The sequence below is a fragment of the Nelumbo nucifera genome, chromosome 2 (genome assembly GCF_055504915.1).
Source record: "Nelumbo nucifera cultivar China Antique chromosome 2, China Antique-T2T, whole genome shotgun sequence".
In the NCBI taxonomy this organism is placed as follows: domain Eukaryota; kingdom Viridiplantae; phylum Streptophyta; class Magnoliopsida; order Proteales; family Nelumbonaceae; genus Nelumbo; species Nelumbo nucifera.
In genome coordinates, this window is record NC_142650.1 from 68,570,950 (window position 1) to 68,590,786 (window position 19,837).

The 19,837-nt window shown below is 36.0% G+C and overlaps 1 protein-coding gene across 1 annotated transcript in view; it reads left to right on the forward strand.

Moving 5' to 3' along the window:
- LOC104601447 (protein STRICTOSIDINE SYNTHASE-LIKE 3) overlaps positions 1 to 15,861 on the forward strand; it is a 38,044-nt gene extending 22,183 nt beyond the window's left edge. The window contains exons 3-4 of the mRNA XM_010264774.3: positions 14,491 to 14,658; positions 15,252 to 15,861. Coding sequence (XP_010263076.1) covers positions 14,491 to 14,658; positions 15,252 to 15,654 — 571 coding nt within the window. The 3' untranslated portion in view covers positions 15,655 to 15,861. The remainder of the gene's footprint in view (positions 1 to 14,490; positions 14,659 to 15,251) is intronic.
- The last annotated feature ends 3,976 nt before the right edge of the window (positions 15,862 to 19,837 follow it).

A 19,837-nucleotide genomic window follows, 5' to 3' on the forward strand; every position in this document is an offset into this window, starting at 1 on the left:
GGATCAGCTTTCCTAGTAGGATTGGTTTTGTTCTATTTTATCTAGGATTAGTTTTTTTTAATCTTATCTTATATTGCCATGTAAGCATTAAAGTTCTTTTACAATTAGGAAACTATGTATATAAATTAAGGAGTGGGGCGGCTGTTTGAAGCACACCAACCACTCTCTCCTTTTTAAAACCTTTCCACGAGTTCTCCCTCTTCATTTCTCTTTTTTTTTTCTTCTCCTCTTCTCTCTTCCTTTCTTTATTTTCTGTTCAAAACCTAAGAGATATTTGTAGTCTTGTACGACTACTATGCTTATCAATTAAAGATAAAGTCATGGTCCAATTTTGATTTTGGTAAGCTCCTAATAGGATTAGGAGAATGCTCTATATAAGGGACTAAGAGGGGAGGGACAATTCACTTAGTTCTCTCCATTCTCTTGCTCGCTTCTCTTCTCCCTTGCTTCCTATCAGTCCTAACTTGATCCAGCTGTATTAGGGACTGATTTCCATCAGTTCTCTACTTTGTTTTTAGAAGAAAAGCATCAGAGGATACCAGGTTCACATAGCTACATCAACCCAAGCAAGTTGGGAATTGGTTTTGCTAAAACGGTGTTGCTAAATCGGTTCACACACACACACACACACACACACACACACACACACACACACACACACACACACACACACACACACACACACACTGCCATCTTCAGTTGGAGGCCAATTTTGGGACTGATATTGGGCGTGAACTACAAGTCTAGGAGTTGAACATATTGGTTTATCTATCAAGTATAATCAATTTTAACTTGGGTTTCATATCTAGTTCGGTTCAGTGTAAGATCGATCCCGAAATTTTAGATTTCAAAATCACCAAGAAATTAAAAAATTCGGCTAGCCACTAAACCTGGTTCAACCATGTCTAATATGATTTCTATCCCTTTCAATAGTGGTATCAGAGCACTAGGTTCAGTTCTTGGACCGAACCAAATCAGATTTGAAACAAATGTCAAATCGACATGAACTAGTCTAGCCGATTTGACCTAGTGAACATATGAACTAAGAATTCGTTTCTTAGTTTGGGGCCAATATTCAAAATTTAGTCTTTAGATGTTTTGATATTATTTGGAATAATTTAGTGGTGAATTCTTGAATTTATGGGCCGAAAGTGTGATGGAGATCGAATTCTTTATTGGTGTCAAGTTTAATGCACACCATGCTTTTTTGATATTCTTGGTTTGTAATTATTTTTTTAACTTATTAGGTTTTTTTTCCTCGTGTAAGCACTAGAGATTAGGGTTTTCTGAGTTTGTTTACACTAGAGGACAAGCTGGAGACCACAGAGGATGATGGAGTACAAGTTTGATGTGGAGATAGCAGATCGATGGATTCTTGCAGATTGTCCGGATCAAAATCGGACCATCACACTATCAGCCCTAGTTATTTCCTTCAATTATCTTCTTGCTGATTTTTTTTTTGTTGTTTTGATTATGAATCATACTAGAGAATTTTCAGATCCGAGTGTTTTTGAATTGATGCATGTTTTGGACACCAAACCCTAGGCCGATTTGATCTAGCTTTGGTCCACCCTACATGAGCCAAACCTAGGGTTCTTTGGGGACCATTAATAGCCCCTTAGACCACTGATTAAGTGATCAATTTCGGACCTAGGCTAGTTGGGTTTATTTTAAAGCAAAATAAGCCCATTTCAGCATGAACTGCTATATGGGTCGAACTACCTTTTGTAGTTGGGCTTATATATATCAAGTCAAATTTTATTGGATAAATGGGTCCAATAATGAACTGCTATATGGGTCGGACAAGGCTAGTTGGGTTTATTTTAAAGCAAAATAAGCCCATTTCAGCATGAACTGTTATATGGGTCGAACTACCTTTTGTAGTTGGGCTTATATATATCAAGTCAAATTTTATTGGATAAATGGGTCCAATAATGAACTGCTATATGGGTCGGACAAGGCTAGTTGGGTTTATTTTAAAGCAAAATAAGCCCATTTCAGCATGAACTGCTATATGGGTCGAACTACCTTTTGTAGTTGGGCTCATATATCAAGTCAAATTTTATTGGATAAATGGGTCCAATAATGGGTTGATAATGTGTTAATATAAATAGATTTGGGTTTTACAAGCTTTAAGTTGATTCTTGATCAATTATGTGTGATATGCTATGTGAATGTGGTTCATACATGGGCCATAAGTGCTTGACCCGTGTGAAGAGTTTATGTGGCTCTCTATGCCCATCATGGCTGAGTGACATGATTGCCATGATGTACATGGATCATTGAATGATCTCCCACTTAATGGGCCATTTTCTTGTTTCCTCTTTAAAGAGGGAACTTGCAGGAACCCTAGCCCATTTAGGGCCCACTTAAATATGACTTTATGAAAGTAAGTGGGAGTCACTATGGTAAAACTTAAAACCAACTTAGGGATTGATATAATTGTTCCCTCATCAATGGTATAAGTGCTAGATGATAGGGAATATCATAAGGTGATATCTCTAAAGGCCTTTTATCATTAGCATGAAAACGGGTTGAATTGGTGGATATAGATGCACCATAAAATTGGGCTATTTGTTTTACTGAGACAGTTAGTTGAATTGCTTCATTGGATGATAGAGGCATCATAGACTAGTAGGAGGGGACTATCTTAAAATGAAAGACTCTCTTACAGTACTTTGGGGCTCCCAATATGATGGTTGACACTTAGCGATTAGAAAGGGTTAACCTAAAATGGCTATGAACCTTGTCTAAGAGGCCAAAGGGGAAGCTTATGAGACATGGGTGGATTCATGATCCTTTACAGAAAATGGTGGGGCTTATGCAGCTGAAACAGTTGGCCTCGTGCACTTATGTGATTTCCCACATTTTTAAACATAAATAATGTTTCCATCCTGGTGATAGAGGGTGATCTTAGAGATAAACACATAGAAATGAAATGTAGATAAAAGTTCATTCTATAGTATATAACATGAAACAATAATTAGGTTGTGGACTAATTACTCGTACAATTTGTTAGAAATGACACATGGACCGTTCGCTAAGCTGTTAGGTAATAACAAAATCAAATGACCCAATTATGTAAACTAGATTCGCAACCTTAACCTAGTGCTCACATCTGAGAAATTGGACAAGATTGCCAACTAGAAAGCACTAGAGCGTCCTGGTGAAAGAGCCTTTGAGGGTAGAAGGAAGTAATATCAGGAAAGGGAAGAGATAAACTCTCTTGTCGTTGTTACGTTACCATCTCACTAGATAACTCTATCTAGAGGCAATTCGATAAAATAACAACTTGTAAAGAAATTTTGGATGGTTTAAAGGCCATGTATAAGGAGCAAAATCGTTCTACATGACAAAAAGTCCTCAAACTATTGATGACCACTAGGATGTCTGAGAATCGGTTGGTTCATGACCATGTCATGAAGATGATAGGGTTCGTAAATGAACCGGATGCTCTTGGATTCAAATTAGGTGATACAAAATCTAATGCCATTTTGAACTCCTTGCCCATGTCTTTTAATTAGTTTGTCCTCGATTACAACATGAACAAGTTAAAAGCTAACTTGCAAGAGCTTGACAATATATTGCAAAGGATCGAGGAATTGATTAGAAAGGATAAGCTAGTAGTCATGCTTGTTGAAGGAGGTAAATCTGGCAGGAAGAAATGTAATGACAAGAAGATGCCTCAGAATAAGACTGGTAAACCAAAGAAGCAGAAGAAGGACAAATCATCAGATGAGTGTCACTTCTGCTAGCAGACTGGGCACTAAAAGAGGAATTGTCATCAGTATCTAGAATCCCTTAAGAAGAAAAAAGGTAATTTCAAAACTTAGGTCATAGAGACCAACATATTGGTCATTTCTGCCTCATAGTGTATTGATTCTGGGGTTTTTAATCATACATGTAACACTCTGCAGGGGTCCAAGGAAAGCAGAAGGATGAGTGATGACGAGATTGTGCTATACATGGTTACATCTACAATTGTTACCCTAAAAGATTGTTTACATTTTACGCAACTTATGAGAAATTTGATTTCAATTTTTAAGTTATGTAAGGATAGTTATTCCATTTTATTTAGTAATAAGATTATAATTAAGTTGAATACAAGTTCCTTGCTTATGGAGAACTTGAGAATCATCTCTATGTACTCCATTTTCTAAAAACAAATGTGATCGAAACAATTTTGGAACACAATTCCATGAAAAGAATACAAGAAAATGTTAATCTCACATGCTTATGACATTACTAACCCCATGAAAAGAACACGAGAAGATGTTAATCCCAGGTGGCTATGGCGAATCACAAGATTGGTGAATGATGGTCTTTTAGATTTTCTCACATTTGAAGATTTACCAACTTGTGAACCTTGCCTTAAGGACAAGATGACTAAAAGGTCATTTGCAGGTAAGCCTGAAATATGTACAGGAATACTTGACATTATGCATACAGATGTATGTGGTCCCTTGAATGTTATGGCACATTAACTAACATTCATATTTTATAACTTTTATCGATGGCGATTCTCGGTATAGATACGTTTACTTAATGAGACATAAGTCTGAATTGTTTGAAAAGTTCAAAGAATTTAAACATGAAGTCGAGAAACAGTTGTGGAGACAAATCAAAACCCTTCGATCAAATTGAGTAGATGAATACCTCTTTGACGAATTTAGGGACTATCTAAAGGACAACGGGATTATATCACAACTGTCTTCTCTTGCTATACCACAATTAAATGGTGTATTAGAGAGAAAAATTAGACTTTATGAGATATGGTCCGATTACTCCTTGTCCACTTAGAGTTACCCATATGTTTTTTAGGGACACACATTAAAGATTGCAATTTATGTGCGGAACTAGGAATCCAAAACCAGTACACGTCAAAAAGACAAGTGTAGACAAACTGGAATCCAAAACCAGCCATTACCTATTTGTAAGCTACCCTAAGGGGTCCATTGGGTATCTCTTTTATGACCTAAGAAAACAAAAGGTCTTTGTTAGTCGAAATGCCCACTTTTTAGAAGAGGACTACATCCTAATCAATCAGTATCAAGAAGTTATTCTTGATGAGGGCTTAGGGGTAGTGGGAGATAACCCGTAGGTTCAAAATATTAATACTCATCTAAAAGATATACTTGGGTATCTAAGCCTCTTGTACGTTTCGGGTATGACCAAGAAAGTTACTTAATGAAAGCCATGGGCAATGAGGAAGATCCCTTGACTTATACGGAAGCTATATTAGACATAGACTCCTTGAAGTGGGTAGATGCCATGAAAGCTGAGATGGACTCACTGAATACCAACATATCTGGACTCTGGTAGACCTGCCCCCTCTTGGTTGCAAGTGGATCTACAAGAGGAAGAAGGGCCCTGATGAAAAGGTTGAGACCTATAAAGTTCGACTTGTGGTAAATGTTACACTCAGAAAAAAGGAATCGGTTATGAGGAAGCTTTTTTATCGATGGCCATGCTTATATCCATTAGGATACTATTGGTTATAGTTGCACATTACGATATGAGATTTGGCATGTGGATGTCAAAACTACATTCCTAAATGGAGATCTTATTAAAGATATCTATATGCAACAATCAGAAGGCTTTGTTGCCAAGGTTAGGAACACATGGTATATAAGCTCAATAGATCCATATATAGAATAAAGCAAGCTTCTAGAAGCCGAAATATCTGTTTTGACTCAACAGTCAAACAATTTGATTTTGAACAAAATCTGAATGAACCTTATGTTTACAGAAAGATAGTGGGAGACAAGGTTGCATTCTTAGTTCCATATGTAGATAGAATTTTGTTCATTAGGAATGCCTTAAGAATGTTAACAACGATGAAAGTACGACTTTCACAGCAATTCTCCATGAAAGATCTTGGAAAAGCTTCTTATATCTTAGGACTTTGACTCTATAAAGATAGACTGAAACGGTTAATTAGGTTGTCTCAATCTACTTACATTGACAATGTTGTCAAAAGATTTAACATGTAGAATTCCAAGAAGGGATTCATTCCTTTTAGACATGGGAGTCACTCTCTCCAAAGGAATGCCACTTAAGATCCCTAAGGAGATAAAGGACATAAGAAAAGTTCCATATGCCTTTGCCGTAGGGAGCATCATGTATGTTATGTTGTGCACTTGACTTAACATTGCTCAGGCCGTTAATGTTGTGAGTAGATATCAATCCAACCCAAGACAAGAGCATTGGATGGCTATAAATAGTATACTAAAATACTTACAAAGATCTAAAGACTTGTCTTGTCTCGATGGTAGTTCACTACAAATGTCCACTTCCAGTCTGACCTAGATGATAGAAAGTGTACATCTGGATATATCTTTATGTTGGGATCCTATGCAGTTAGTTAGAGAAGTAGTAAACAAGGGTCCCCAATAGACTTTATGACTAAGGCCGAATACACTACCGCACGTGGGATCCTATGCAGTTAGTTAGAAAAGTAGTAAACAAGGGTCCTATCCAGTCTGACCTAGATGACTTCTATGTTTATGTGGCCAAATTGATAATGCCATAGGCATGTGGGATTAACATTTTCTCGTGTTTTTTTCATGGGGATATGTTTCGAAGTTGTTTTGGTCACATTTGTTTCTAGAAAAGGATGAAGTACATAAAGATCATTCTCAAGTTCTCTAGAGGCGGCATAAAAAAAAAGTTTTCCCGAGGCAAGAAATTTGTTATTAAACATAATTGTAATCTTATTACTAAATAAAATGGAATAACTATCCATACATAACTTAGAAACTGAAATCAAAATTCTCCTAAGTTGCGGAACATAAAAACAATCTTTTAGGTTAATTATCCTTCTTTAAAAACTAAGTTTACTGATCCTATAGTAGTAGCTGCAACAATTGTAGATGTAGCCCTAGAATCAATACACCAGGAGGCTGAAGTAACCAATATATTGGTCTCTATAACTTGAATTTCGATAATACCTTCTTTCTTCTTCCTGAGAGATTCCAAATACTAAGTACAATTCCTTTTCTAGTGCCCAGTCTGTTTGCAGAAGTGACACTCATTTGATGATTTGTCCTTACGCTTCTTCGGTTTGCTAGTTTTCTTTTGAGGCTTCTTCTTGCCCTTTCATTTCTTCTTGTTAGATCTGCCTCCTTCAATAAACATGGCTACTGGCTTAACTTTTCTAATCAGTTCATCGACTTGTTGCAATATATTGTTGAGCTCTTGCAAGCTAGCTTCTAGTTTGTTCATGTTGTAGTTGAGGACAAACTGATTGAAGGATATGGGCAGGGAGTTCAAGATGACATTGGTTTTTGTTTTATCATCTAATTTGGAGCCAAGAGCCATCAATTCATTTATGAACACTATCATCTCATGACATGGTCATTAACTGTTTGGTTCTCGGTTATCCTAAAGGTCATCAATAATTTGAGGATCTTTTGGCGGGTAGAACGATTATGCTTTTCATGCATGGTCTTAAGACTATCCAGGATTTCTTTACAAGAGGTTATCTTATCAAATTGTCTCCAGATAGAATTATTCAATGAAATGATGATGTAACAATGAGCAAAAGAGTTCTCCTCCCATTCCTAATATTCCTTCTTTCTAGCCTTAGAAGCTCTTTCACCAGGACGTTCTGGTGCCTTTTTGTTGGCAATTTTGTCCAATTTCTTGGACGTGGGCACTAGGTTAAGGTTGTGAATCCAGTTTGCGTAGTTGGATCCTTTGAGTTTGTTATCATTTAGCAACTTAGCATATGGCCTTTATGCCATTTATGACAAATTGCACATGTAATTAGTCCACAACCTAATTATTATTATTTCATGTTATATACCGTAGAATGGTCTTTTATCTATGTTTCATTTCCATTTGTTCATTTTTGAGATTTCCCTCTATATTAGGGATTGATACATTAATTATATCCTTGAAAATGTGGGGAATCATATAGGTGCATGAGGCTAATTGTTTCAACTGCATAACCCCATTACTTTCTGTGAAGGATCATGAATCCACCCATATCTCATAAGCTTCCCTTTGGCCTCTATTTGACAAGGTTCATAGTCATTTTAGGTTAAACACTTATAATCAGTAAGTGTTGACCCATCATATCGGGAGCCCCAAGGTATTCTGAGAGTCTTCCATTTTAGGATAGGCCCTTCCCAATAGTCTATGATGCCTCTATTATCCAATGAAGCAATTCAACTATCTCAATGAAATAGAGAGCCTAATTTTTTGGTGCATCTCTATCCACCAATTCAACCCGTTTTCATGTTAATGACGAAAGGCCTTTAGAGATGTCATCTTATTATATTCCCTATCATCTAGCACTTATACCGTTTATGAGGGAACAATTATATTAGTCCCTAGGTTGGTTTTAGGTCTTACCATAGTGGCTCCTACTAACTTTCATAAAATCAGATTTAAGTGGGCCCTAAGTGGGCTAGGGTTCTTGCGGAGTTCCCCCTTTGGAGAGGAAACAAGAGGAGGGCCCATTAAGTGGAAGATCATTCAATGAGCCATAGACATCAAGACAGTGATATGCATTTAGCTATGATGGGCTTAGAGAGCCACATAAATTCTTCACATGATCCAAGCACTTGAAGACCATGTATGAATCACATTCACATAGCAAATGACACATAATTGATCAAGAATCAACTTAAAACTTGTAAAATTCAGATCCATTTATATTAACACATTATCAACCCATTTATCCAATAAAATTTGACTTAGTACATGAGCCCAACTACAAAAGGTAGTTCAACCCATATGGTAGTCCATGCTGAAATGGGCTCATTTTGCTTTAATATAAACCCAACTAGGCTTCACAAAATGTGGGACAAATTGGTCCATGTAATGGCCCATCAAACCCCTTGGCCTAGGCCCGAAATTGATCACGTAATCAGTGATCTAAGTTGCTGTTAATGGTCCCCAAAGAACCCTAGGTTTGGCCCATGTAGGGTGGACCAAATCTAGATAAAATCGGCCTAGGGTTTGGTGTCCAAAACATGCATCAATTCAAAAATACTATGATATGAAAATTCTTTGGTATGATTTATAATCAAAACAACAAAAATAGTCAAGAAGAAGATAATTGAACAAAATAACTAGGGCTGATAGTTTGATGGTCAGATTCTAATCCAGACAATCTACAAGAATCCATTGATCTGCTATCTCCATTATCAAACTTGTACTCCATCATCCTCTACGATCTCCAACTTGTCCTCCAGTGTAAACGAACTTAGAAAACCCTAATTTCTAGGGCTTACATCAAGAAAACCCCAATACATTTTGTCTAAAAATAAGCAAAATTATTAATTATAGATTGAATATGAATATAAAATCGCATGGTGTGCATTAAACTTGCCACCACATGGAATTCTATTTCCATCAAACTAAAGGTTTAAAATATCGATAAATCTGATACATCGGTAGGGGTGTATCGGCCTGTATTGAAGCTCACTCTCCCTTTTTTTTTCTTTGAAACTGGTTCAGAGGGGTTGATTTATGGCTGGTCTATCCCCTGAACCAGGTCAGATCCCAATACGACCCTTGTAGGTGCGTATCGTATCCGTATCGTATCGGGCATATCATATCGACATTTTGGACCTCTATCAAACTTTCAGCCAAGGTTCAAAGTATCGGAAATGCAAGGTGTATTAGAAAGGTAATTTTAGGAGACGTATCAAGATACGCTTTGGAAACGTATAGATATAGATGAAAAATCAAGATATGCATGGATACACTAGAAAATCCAAAAAATCTTTAAAAAATATGAACAATAATAAAAATGAGTTTTATGTGATTATAAATTTATAACTAATTTATTTAAACATAAAAATCATTCTTTAATGATTTATATGAAGTATTGGGATATAATTAGTAACTATTGAAAAATAATAGAAGAACTAAAATGTATGTGTATACATACTAATATTTATTAGTTAATATTTTTTTGAAGTCATTTATTAGTTAATATTTATTATATATAGATTTAGATGATATTTATTATGTATACAAGTTAATATATTCCTTAATTTTTAATAAATAAATTTAACTTGTATCCGTCTTATTATTATATAAATATTAATAATCAACTTTATAGCATTTGTTGGGAAACATCCACCAAGGCAAGAAAGAATCCTTTAAGTATAAAAAAACATGTTGTTCTAATAAGTAATTGAGGTTGGCATGATGGTTAATTAATTAGTGTTGCAAGCAAATGACTTGGGCTCAAAACTTCTTACCTTTGGCTTGTGATTTTTAACAAGCTATTTGACTTAAATAACATTTAATGGCATATTAAATGTTGTAATTAAAGGTAACTTAAATGAGCATTTAATTAAATTATATTAGCATTTAGTGGCGTCTCAGACTTTAGTCCGTATCGAACCTGTATCGGTTCGATACGGACGAAAAAATACGAAACCATTTAATTAGACATGTTGCGTGTATCGGAACTCTTCCGAAACGATACATATCGGCCCGTATCGGCCGATACGTTACGAAATTTAAAACCTTGCTTTCAGCTGATGAATTCATCATAGAATTATTCTAAATAATCATCAGAAAATAAAATAATAATATTTCATATCATTGGCCCCAAACTGAGAACTGAATTCTAAGTTCATATGTCGACTAGGTCAAATCAGCTAGACTTGTTCATGCCGATTTGACATTTGTTTCAAATTTGATTTGGTTCTATCCAAGAACTAAACCTAGTGCTCTGATACCACTATTGGAAGCGTTAGAAATCAAAATAGACATAGTCGAACCAGGTCTAGTGGCTGGCCGAATTTTTAAACATTTTATAACCTGATCTGGGAATCGATTTCCCGATGATTTTGAAGGCTGAAATTTTGGGATCGATCTTGCACTGAACCTGACCAAATTTGAAACCCAAATTAAAACTAGTTATACTTGATACAAAGACCACAGCGTGTAGCTCCCAAAGTGGTAGTTCACGCCCAGTATCAGACTCAAAATCAGCCTCCAACTGAAGATGGTGCAGTTGTGTGTGCGAAGTCGATTTAGCAACATTGTTTCAACAAAACCGGTTACCAAATTAGTCCCCTATATAGAGCACTCTCCTAATCCTATTAGTGGTTCATGCCCCAAGGTGTTTCATGGCCACTTTTGGCCTGAATATTGTATAGTGTTGGACCCACAAATGTCTCACATAAGTCAATAAGGGTTCAACCCCACCTCTGGAAGAGGTTAGGTCAAATTCACTGCTCAAGGGCAGTGAACCCTTGACCCAATTAGCTTGGGCCCAACATTTACACAAAAATGATACATGGATTTAGCCATCCTATAAAGACACAAGAATAATGGACTTGTGTAAGATAAATCCCATCAGGTAGTCAGCCCTGTAATGGTCTTTTGCACCTAACCTCTCGGCCCATAATCATCAAAACAACCCATAGGAAGGGACCTCTTTCCTGACTACAAAATGCAGTGTCACATTCTCTGCTAGGATGGATCTTAGGATTAAAACCTTTTGTAAACCTTTTTTCATAAAATAGTAATACTACATATAAATATATTTTGCAAATCAGGTTTCAAACACAGTTGAAATCCACTACTGACAAAAAAGGTTTCCATCAGAGAGAGTGTTAAACCTTGATATTCACTTTGTTTGACAAAGGGGCTGGTCCTATCACTATGATCTCCCACTCAGGTAATTTCCTAAATTTCCCCAACAAACCCAAATATTTGAGCCTTGATGGATCTCACTAGTTGGCATATCAAAGATAGTTCAGTCCAAAACCTAGTGCAGTATCATAATCAAGTCTAGGGTTAAGTGCAACTTTCCAGTTTTGCCCATCTATCTTCAAGGTCCAGGGCATAATTAGAAATTGGTTTGGGTTCAGTGTTTTTCCAAACACCCACTAGCTGTGCTTGGGGTCCAACCCTAGCAGCTGAGACAAGCTGCTCCACCAATTCGACAATACACCAGTGTCAACTTTGTCAAGATAAACTCCCCAAGTTTATCCAATGGCTGAGAACATTCTAAACTAACACGAGTCTCATAAGTGTCCAGTTTAAGGAATAATTCATAGAAACACACTGATTTGAACATAAAACAATTATGTACTTCATTCATTTACTGATAAATGTTTATGTATATCAGTCTGATTGGAGCTAATGGCATACACTATCTAACAAGCTTGAGGTCTAAGGCTTAGGGTTGCACTTGGACTGATCCTCAACCCTACCCAACCTGCCCGAGTTGCACTCCTACACCCAGCACATTAGGCTAAGTTTGGCCTGAATCCAAAGTAGGTTGGGTTGGGCCTTGGCTAAGCCCAATCCAGTCTGATGCTCACCTCCTAAATTCACTCGGGATGCTTTTTCATATACCAATAGTGAGGCTACACTGCTTTAGCTCATGCTTTTTTTTTTATAAGAGAATGAAGTTTATTGAAAAGCAAAAAAAAGAAAGGTAACCAGCAGTAACCTGAGGGAGGAAACACAACAAGAACACCCTAAATCCCAGAGATTACAATGAAAAAACCAAAACATCAAACCTGCACTCCCCTATCATCTCAGCAGTAACAAGGAAATAATCCCACAACTACAGAAAGGAACATCACCAAACCCATAACCATTCTCCCCTAGCATCCTAAGTCAGATGAAAAATTAGTCCCTTGGAACACAGAACAACCTTTTTTGAATCCCCAACCCCAAAATGCCAACTCAATCCCAAACACCAGCTTCCCCCTCAGATCGAACCAGAATTTGTTTGCTCCTCTTGTTAGCTCTTCTTGGCTTCTTTACCTTCCTACTACGCCCAATCATGAATTTCACCCAATGGATTCCCCAGTTTTTCTTGTTCATTATGGTGATCATTGTTTTTTCTTTTAATTTGTTTTTGTTTTAAGTTACTGTTAGGTGTATAATTTGAGAATTTCATAATGGATCAGGATTTAGAAGATATTTTGAGTTTGAAGAGCAGTTTTTTTTTTTTTTTGGTATGATAATTGGTGCTTTGAGGAGTAGAGAGCAGTTGCTTTGGTGGTTGGTGATTTCATATTCTGGAAGCTTCAAACTATTTAACATGCATTCTTTGGGTAGTTTTGGCAAGCCTTTGAATGATGATGGCTCCAAACTTATGGTTTAAGGCATCCGTAAGGCTACAATGGCTTTGTCTTGATCAGTAAAGTTCTCTCTTTCATGTATGTATGCAGTATGTATTTATGTGCATATATATGAAAACCCTAGTCTATTTGACAATTCCTTTTAGATCCTAAAAAGTTTTATGTTTTGGGGCCTATGTTCTAGCCCTATAACCTTAACCATTATCTTGAACAACCTTTATTTTGTCCAAAATCACTTCATTATTGACCTACACCTAACCCTAAACATCAGCATATGTACAATTTTTATTACAACAAGAATTTCTGATGCAAGTATTGTTAACCTATATCATTCTGCAATATTTCAGAACTTAAACCTGAAACTCCAGTCCTCATAATCATTTCTTTTTAATCCTAAATCTTTCATGTTTTGTGCCCTAGGCTAGGCATTTAAAAACCTCTTTTGTGAGGTAAACCTGACTTTAATCCCCAGCTTATATACATTTTTTCCCAAAATACCAATTAGTGGCACCACACCTGTTATTCTTTGTCAATATATGTCAATATGCATATTAATGTTCATCTTGAAATTTCTTAATATTGCTTTTATTCCATTGGGTTAGTCTTATAATGATTGAAAGTCAAAATTCATGTTTGAATTGCCTATTTATATTCTTTGCATCCATTTTGAAATTTTAAATGCTAATAAGAGTAATGAAATTTATGGTGACTCATGATATAAATTGTGATAACTTATGCATAGAAAGAGGAGTATATAAACCATGGTGCGAAGGCTTAAGATTGCATGATGTTATGCACAGAGAGTAATGGGTTGTAGATCCTTGGATCCAACCTCGGCCGGAAGTTGTTATTGGTTTGAATGTCATGATAGTTTGATCTATCCAATTCTCTTGATTGGTTAGGGGGAGAAATGAGTTGTGAAGATCATAATCATTTAGAGAATATGGTTTGTAAAATAGTCATAACATGGCACCATGGTTGGGGCCCCAAAAGGTCTTTGCCTTCTTTTCATGAAGCAAATTTCAGCCATTAGCCCCTTTTGTATTGCTGAACTAAAGCCCCTTTTTAATCTGGGCATTTTTTAAATCATAAGAAGTTAAAGATTTCAACAGATATGTAGCTAACATCACTTGGGAAAAGGTCCAAGAAATACTGACATGATAACTGGTGTGTACTGGGGAAGTGAGTGACTCCAGTAAACCATATTTACTCTCTACCATGTAGAGATTTCCTGTATTGCTGCATGATGTCACTCGTTAGCTAGTTGTTATTGGTTAAGCTTTGTCTGCCCTTACAATAACAGTCCAGATCTTACCATGAAGTTGGTTTTAGACAAAGGCTTCCAAATATATACTTATCTGAGCCTTTTTCTGTTTGATCATTTATATGGGAATGTTCTGAAATTGTTTCTCTTCAGGAACTTTATACAGCTAGTTTTCTCTGGAGAGGATGATGGAAGGCTTTTGAAGTATAATCCACTCACAAAAGAAACCAGTGTCCTCATGCGGAATCTCCAATTCCCAAATGGGGTGTCCATGAGCAAGGATAAGTCTTTCTTTGTCTTTTCTGATGGATCCTGTGGCAGGTTAGTGTCCTCTTCATTAAAAAAAAAAAACTTGTAGTAACTAGGGTGATTTTCAAGTTTCTCTTTATCCCAAGAGAATAAGATTGAAGCAGATTGCTTAGGAGCATCTTAATGCATTGGTTTTTCTATTGATGGTATGGAGCAAGGTTCAAAAAGTCACAGCATATCAGGGCATATTGGGCATATTGCATCTATCGGTAGCACCCTGATACACTAAATATAGGGTATTTTGTGGTTTGATGATTTTCACGGGGTAGCCAGGCCTAAGATCAACCATTGGAAATTTTGAAAAAGAAACTAAAAAAAGAAATAGGGATGTGCCTTTCAAACACCCATACACAAGTTCGTGCATATTGGGTGTATTGATACTTTTAACCTTGCTTAAGGGACATCAAATGATCCTTCCATCTCCCCACATGTAGGCTGCTTGTATGGCAGGACCTATCCAGTAAGAGTCTTATATTACTTTCCCTCTATCTTATTGGTGTTGCTTTTGCTATTAATGATCTACCAGGCAAATTTAGGCACTTGTAAATAGGGCTATAGGGCTGGAAGTTCACCATTTACATGTAAAACTTTTTCTGCTGACTCAGATTAAGGAGATATTGGTTGAAAGGTGAGAAAGCAGGGACCTCAGACATATTTGCTATCTTACCTGGATTCCCTGACAATGTGAGAACCAATGAGAGAGGTGAATTTTGGGTGGCAATTCACTGTCGTCGCTCTATGTATGCTTATATAAGCAGCCTCTACCCCAAGCTGAGGAAATTTTTGCTCAAGCTCCCTGTTCTAGCCAAGTTTCAGTATCTACTGCAGATTGGAGGCCGGCAACATGCAGTTGTTGTCAAATACAGCCCTGAGGGGAAAATTCTACAGATATTAGAGGACAGCCAAGGGAAGGTGGTTAGAGCTGTTAGTGAAGTGGAGGAGAAGGATGGGAAGCTGTGGATTGGGAGTGTCCTGATGCCCTTTATGGCAGTTTATCAGTTAGAATGAGGCATGGATCCCTTTGCTCAATGCTATCCATGTGGTCAATGGATGCTCAGCTAGTCTTATTGCTCATATCTGCAACTAGCATATTTCCTGCACTCTTTGATTATTGATTATTTGTGAGGACTAGACAATACAAATGTAACCCATTTTGCACCCCAGTTTTAGTTACATAATTATAGTAGTTTAATCTATCAAAATTTAAGATTTTCAGTTGCCTTGGAGAAGCATGTCAGAAAGCTCTAAGCCAGGTTAGGCAATGCCGAAATGGTGCACTCTGATGAAAAATAGATGTATACTAGAATGCAGTGGATTGATTTTGTATAGGCTAAGGTGCTTGTGGACGAGCGCTTGTTCTTCTCTTTGCTTGAGCACCCAGCACTAGCGGCAGCGCTCGTCCAGAAGCTCCAAGGTTGTAGAGGAAAAACTGCATAGTGCTGGTTTTTCAAGTGGTGGGCCTTGCCTTTAGCTATTAGGGTTATTAGTCGGAACCCGTGTGATGCACATATTTTATTAAGAAAAATTGAGAAAGGAGCTTTATGGCATTTCCAATTAAACGGTGCTAATCTAAGTTCAATTCAAGCATTTTTTTTGGATTGTCTAGTTTATTCGATCACAATTCAAGTTGCGCTTTAGTGAGAGGCTAATTTCCTATGCTCTAGATAGGGGTGGATTTGACTCTAGCTGAGCTGAATACCTGGTTATTTGAGTTCAGTTTGTCAAAATAGTGTTAGGCTCGAGCTTGATTTGAGCTAGAGAGTTGAACTTGAATTTGGCTTGGCTCAAAAGCTCGCAAGTTTGAGCTCGGCTCAGCTCAAACTCGACTACAAGCCAAGCTTCCTATAAAAAATAAAAATTATACATATAAAAATTATTTTTATTTTACATATAAAAATTAAGAATTATAAGATTATTTATTATGATACATATAAAAATTATTTTTATTTTAAATACAAAAAAAAGAATTATAAAAATTATTATGCATGTATGGTGATCGAGCTTCAATGGGCTCAAGCTTGGCTTGATTAGCAAACGAGACTATATATTGGGCTGAATCGAGCTTGGCTTGAAGCTTGGTTTAAACTGAACTGAATCGAGCTTTTCACAAGTCAAGCTCGAATAACTCATGAAAAGCTTGATTCATTTCCACCCCTACATAAATCTGTATTAATTTTTGTATCTTAATATTTTTTAAAATTTTATGGTTTGTAATTATTTTTAGGTAAAAAAATTTCTACCAAAATATTTTTTGGTTTATAATTATTTCTAAATAAAGTTGGTTAAGGGTAAATTTGGTATTTAAAGAAAATTAATGCATTGCATCCACATTTTCTATTTTGAATGATAACGAAGGGAAATATCTACACATCTTTTCAAAACAATGTGGGAGGTTTTTGTTAAGGTCAAAGCATATGTTCATAGGATTGGTAGAAAACCCGATGAATTTTTTTAATAATTTCCCTATTCTTAAATAGAATTTAAATTGATTTTAAATTAATTAAATCATATTTAAGGTTAATAAAATTTTATTAATCTTTATTAAATTTAATTAATTATATTAAGTTTTTATTTTTAATAGAATTTAAGTTCATTAGTAAAAATTAATTGTAAAACTAATAATTATTAGATAATCTTGTATTAGTTTTATATTAATTTTAAATGGATATTTGTTTTTAATGAATCTTATTACATTTTATAAATCTATTTGTTTTTATTATATCAATATAAATATTTTTATTAATAACAATAATTAATAATTATTTTTATCTTATTTAAGTAATTTAATAAATTATTTTTATTGTGGTCAATTAATTTTTATCATTCCAAATGGAATATAAATGGATTATACTTTTTATGGTGTTTTATTCAATGTTTGCAACTCGTTGTTGACTGGTTAAACCATTGAACCATCACTCGGCTCCATTCCTAATTCAAGGTTTCCTAAAACCTACTATTTAAAAAAAAAAAAAAAACATTGATTTGGTCAAAACCCGTTCAACCTAGGCAGTTGAACCACTGACACTTTTGATCTAGTCATTGGGTCATGGGTTACAATTTACAATATATTAAAAACTTATGGAGGACTTAACTTTGTGCTCAATTGTCTGATTGGGGTGATCTTTTATTTTGGGTAACTTATCACAATCCTTGCAGCCCCATTGCACACACACACACAAAACTCATTTTGTGGTCTCAAATTTCAATTTCTGTCTTATTTATAAAAAAAATATTTAATACAAATTGAACCTAAAATAATATATACACACAAAATGTAATTATATTATGTCATATTATAATATAATTAGATAGCCTGACATTTTTCTATTAGAATTATTTACAAAATGGTAGTCATTATATTTAAAACTTTTCCATAGGTTTATTTGAGTAGAAAAAATTATAAATGTAATAATATTTTGAAGTATCGAAAAGAATATAAGATTATAAATACTATTTATATGCCTTCAAAATCCCCACAATCCCTCTTTATATTTTACTTATATTTTGACCCCACCCATGTTTGTTAAATCTGCCCCCCAATCTATGTTTTTGAAAATGTATAAAGAAATTATAATAAATTTAATCTGTTGTAAATACACGAGTATACCCTACCACCTTTCCTCCGCCTTTAACCTTTTAATTCACCATTTCCCCATTCATGGTGTCTTTATGCCATTTCTTCTGCACTTACTTCCTGACCAGTGGCCACTCCCACCAGGATCAAGGCCAAAGGCAACACTACCACTTCCACCGATTCTATGAAGGCAACTTCTACTACTAGGTTCTCATTGGAAATCACTTTCAGTAGCATTATCCTAGCCGACCAATTCTGGGTTGTTCTGGGTCTAATTTGGTGTTAATATCTGACTCGATTGAAATCGGATTTCATTCTTACAAATTGGTCTTGGTACCCACCTCACAGCTCACAGCCCTTGCAACCCATGCATTGGGAACATCTATCCATAAATAAAAATATAATGTGCTGTTGCAAAGGTTGTGAGGTGAGTGTGAGGGCCAATTCTGTGAAGAGGAAATTCGAACTTAGCTACTCTTCTTGTACCTTTCATGTATTTGGTTTCGATCCACCCCCTTCAAGGTCTCTACCAAGCTGCCCCCACCTAAGACCTTTTGGGCTTCTTGATCTTCTATCCTCTTTCATTTGTCTTTCTCCCTCAACTCTTCCATCTTCTCTAGACATGAAATCTAGTTGCAACCATTTCAATCAAATGTACTTCATTTGAAAATTGAAAAGATTTTTCTTTCTTGTTCAACTGCATGATCCATGGTTCAAAGTATCGATACATCTTTGTGTAGCGATAGAGGTAATATATACTTATATATTTTAACTTATATGTCATTTATTTTTTTCTTTAGTTTTTTCTTCTTCAAGTTTCAGTTTTATATATTAATTTAATAAAAAAAGCAGTTCATGAAAACACCTGTAAACAGGTGTATCGAGCGTATCGCGTCAATACTTTAACTTTCTGCATCTTCTTTTAAGATTTAGCAGCTATCGAGCCACTTGAATGGGCACTGCATCAGCTTCGTTATGTATCTCCTCTCTTGCCCCTTCTCAGCCACCGCTATGGTTGCTTTGCCTCTGTTATCATGACTATTTCTTGTGAGACTTGGACTGCGTCCTACACAAAAGCTCTTCCCTTCTATGTTTTGGAGCACCTCCCCCAAGCTATCTTGACTTACAAGGACCTCTGGATTCATTCTTGTTCCACAATCATTGTTGCATCGATCTCTTTCAGTCTTGGCTTTTGACTCGAGTAAGATCTCCAATTAAACCACCAACTCGTCCCAATCTACTTCTTTACTATTAGTGGGTGGGGAACCACACCATCTGATCTTAATGAGGATCCACTACATAGCTCCCCAATAGCTCCTTTGGATTAGGCTAAAAAACCCAATCTGGTGGATAGGTTCAAAAGTTGATTGAGCAAATGGAAAGCCAGCTCCCTATCCTATGCTGGAAAACAATCAATCACTCGTACAATTTGTTCTCTAGTCCACCCCCATATATTGCACGAGTGTTTCAAAAGTTTCCCAGAAAACAATCAATGGATTAGGAAAGTTGTAAAGGCAGTTTTGGTGGAATGAAAAAACCGACAAGCACCTAAAATGGACATCCTAGAATAAACTGTATGCCCCGAAGGACAAAGGAGAAACTTGTGTATCCTTACTC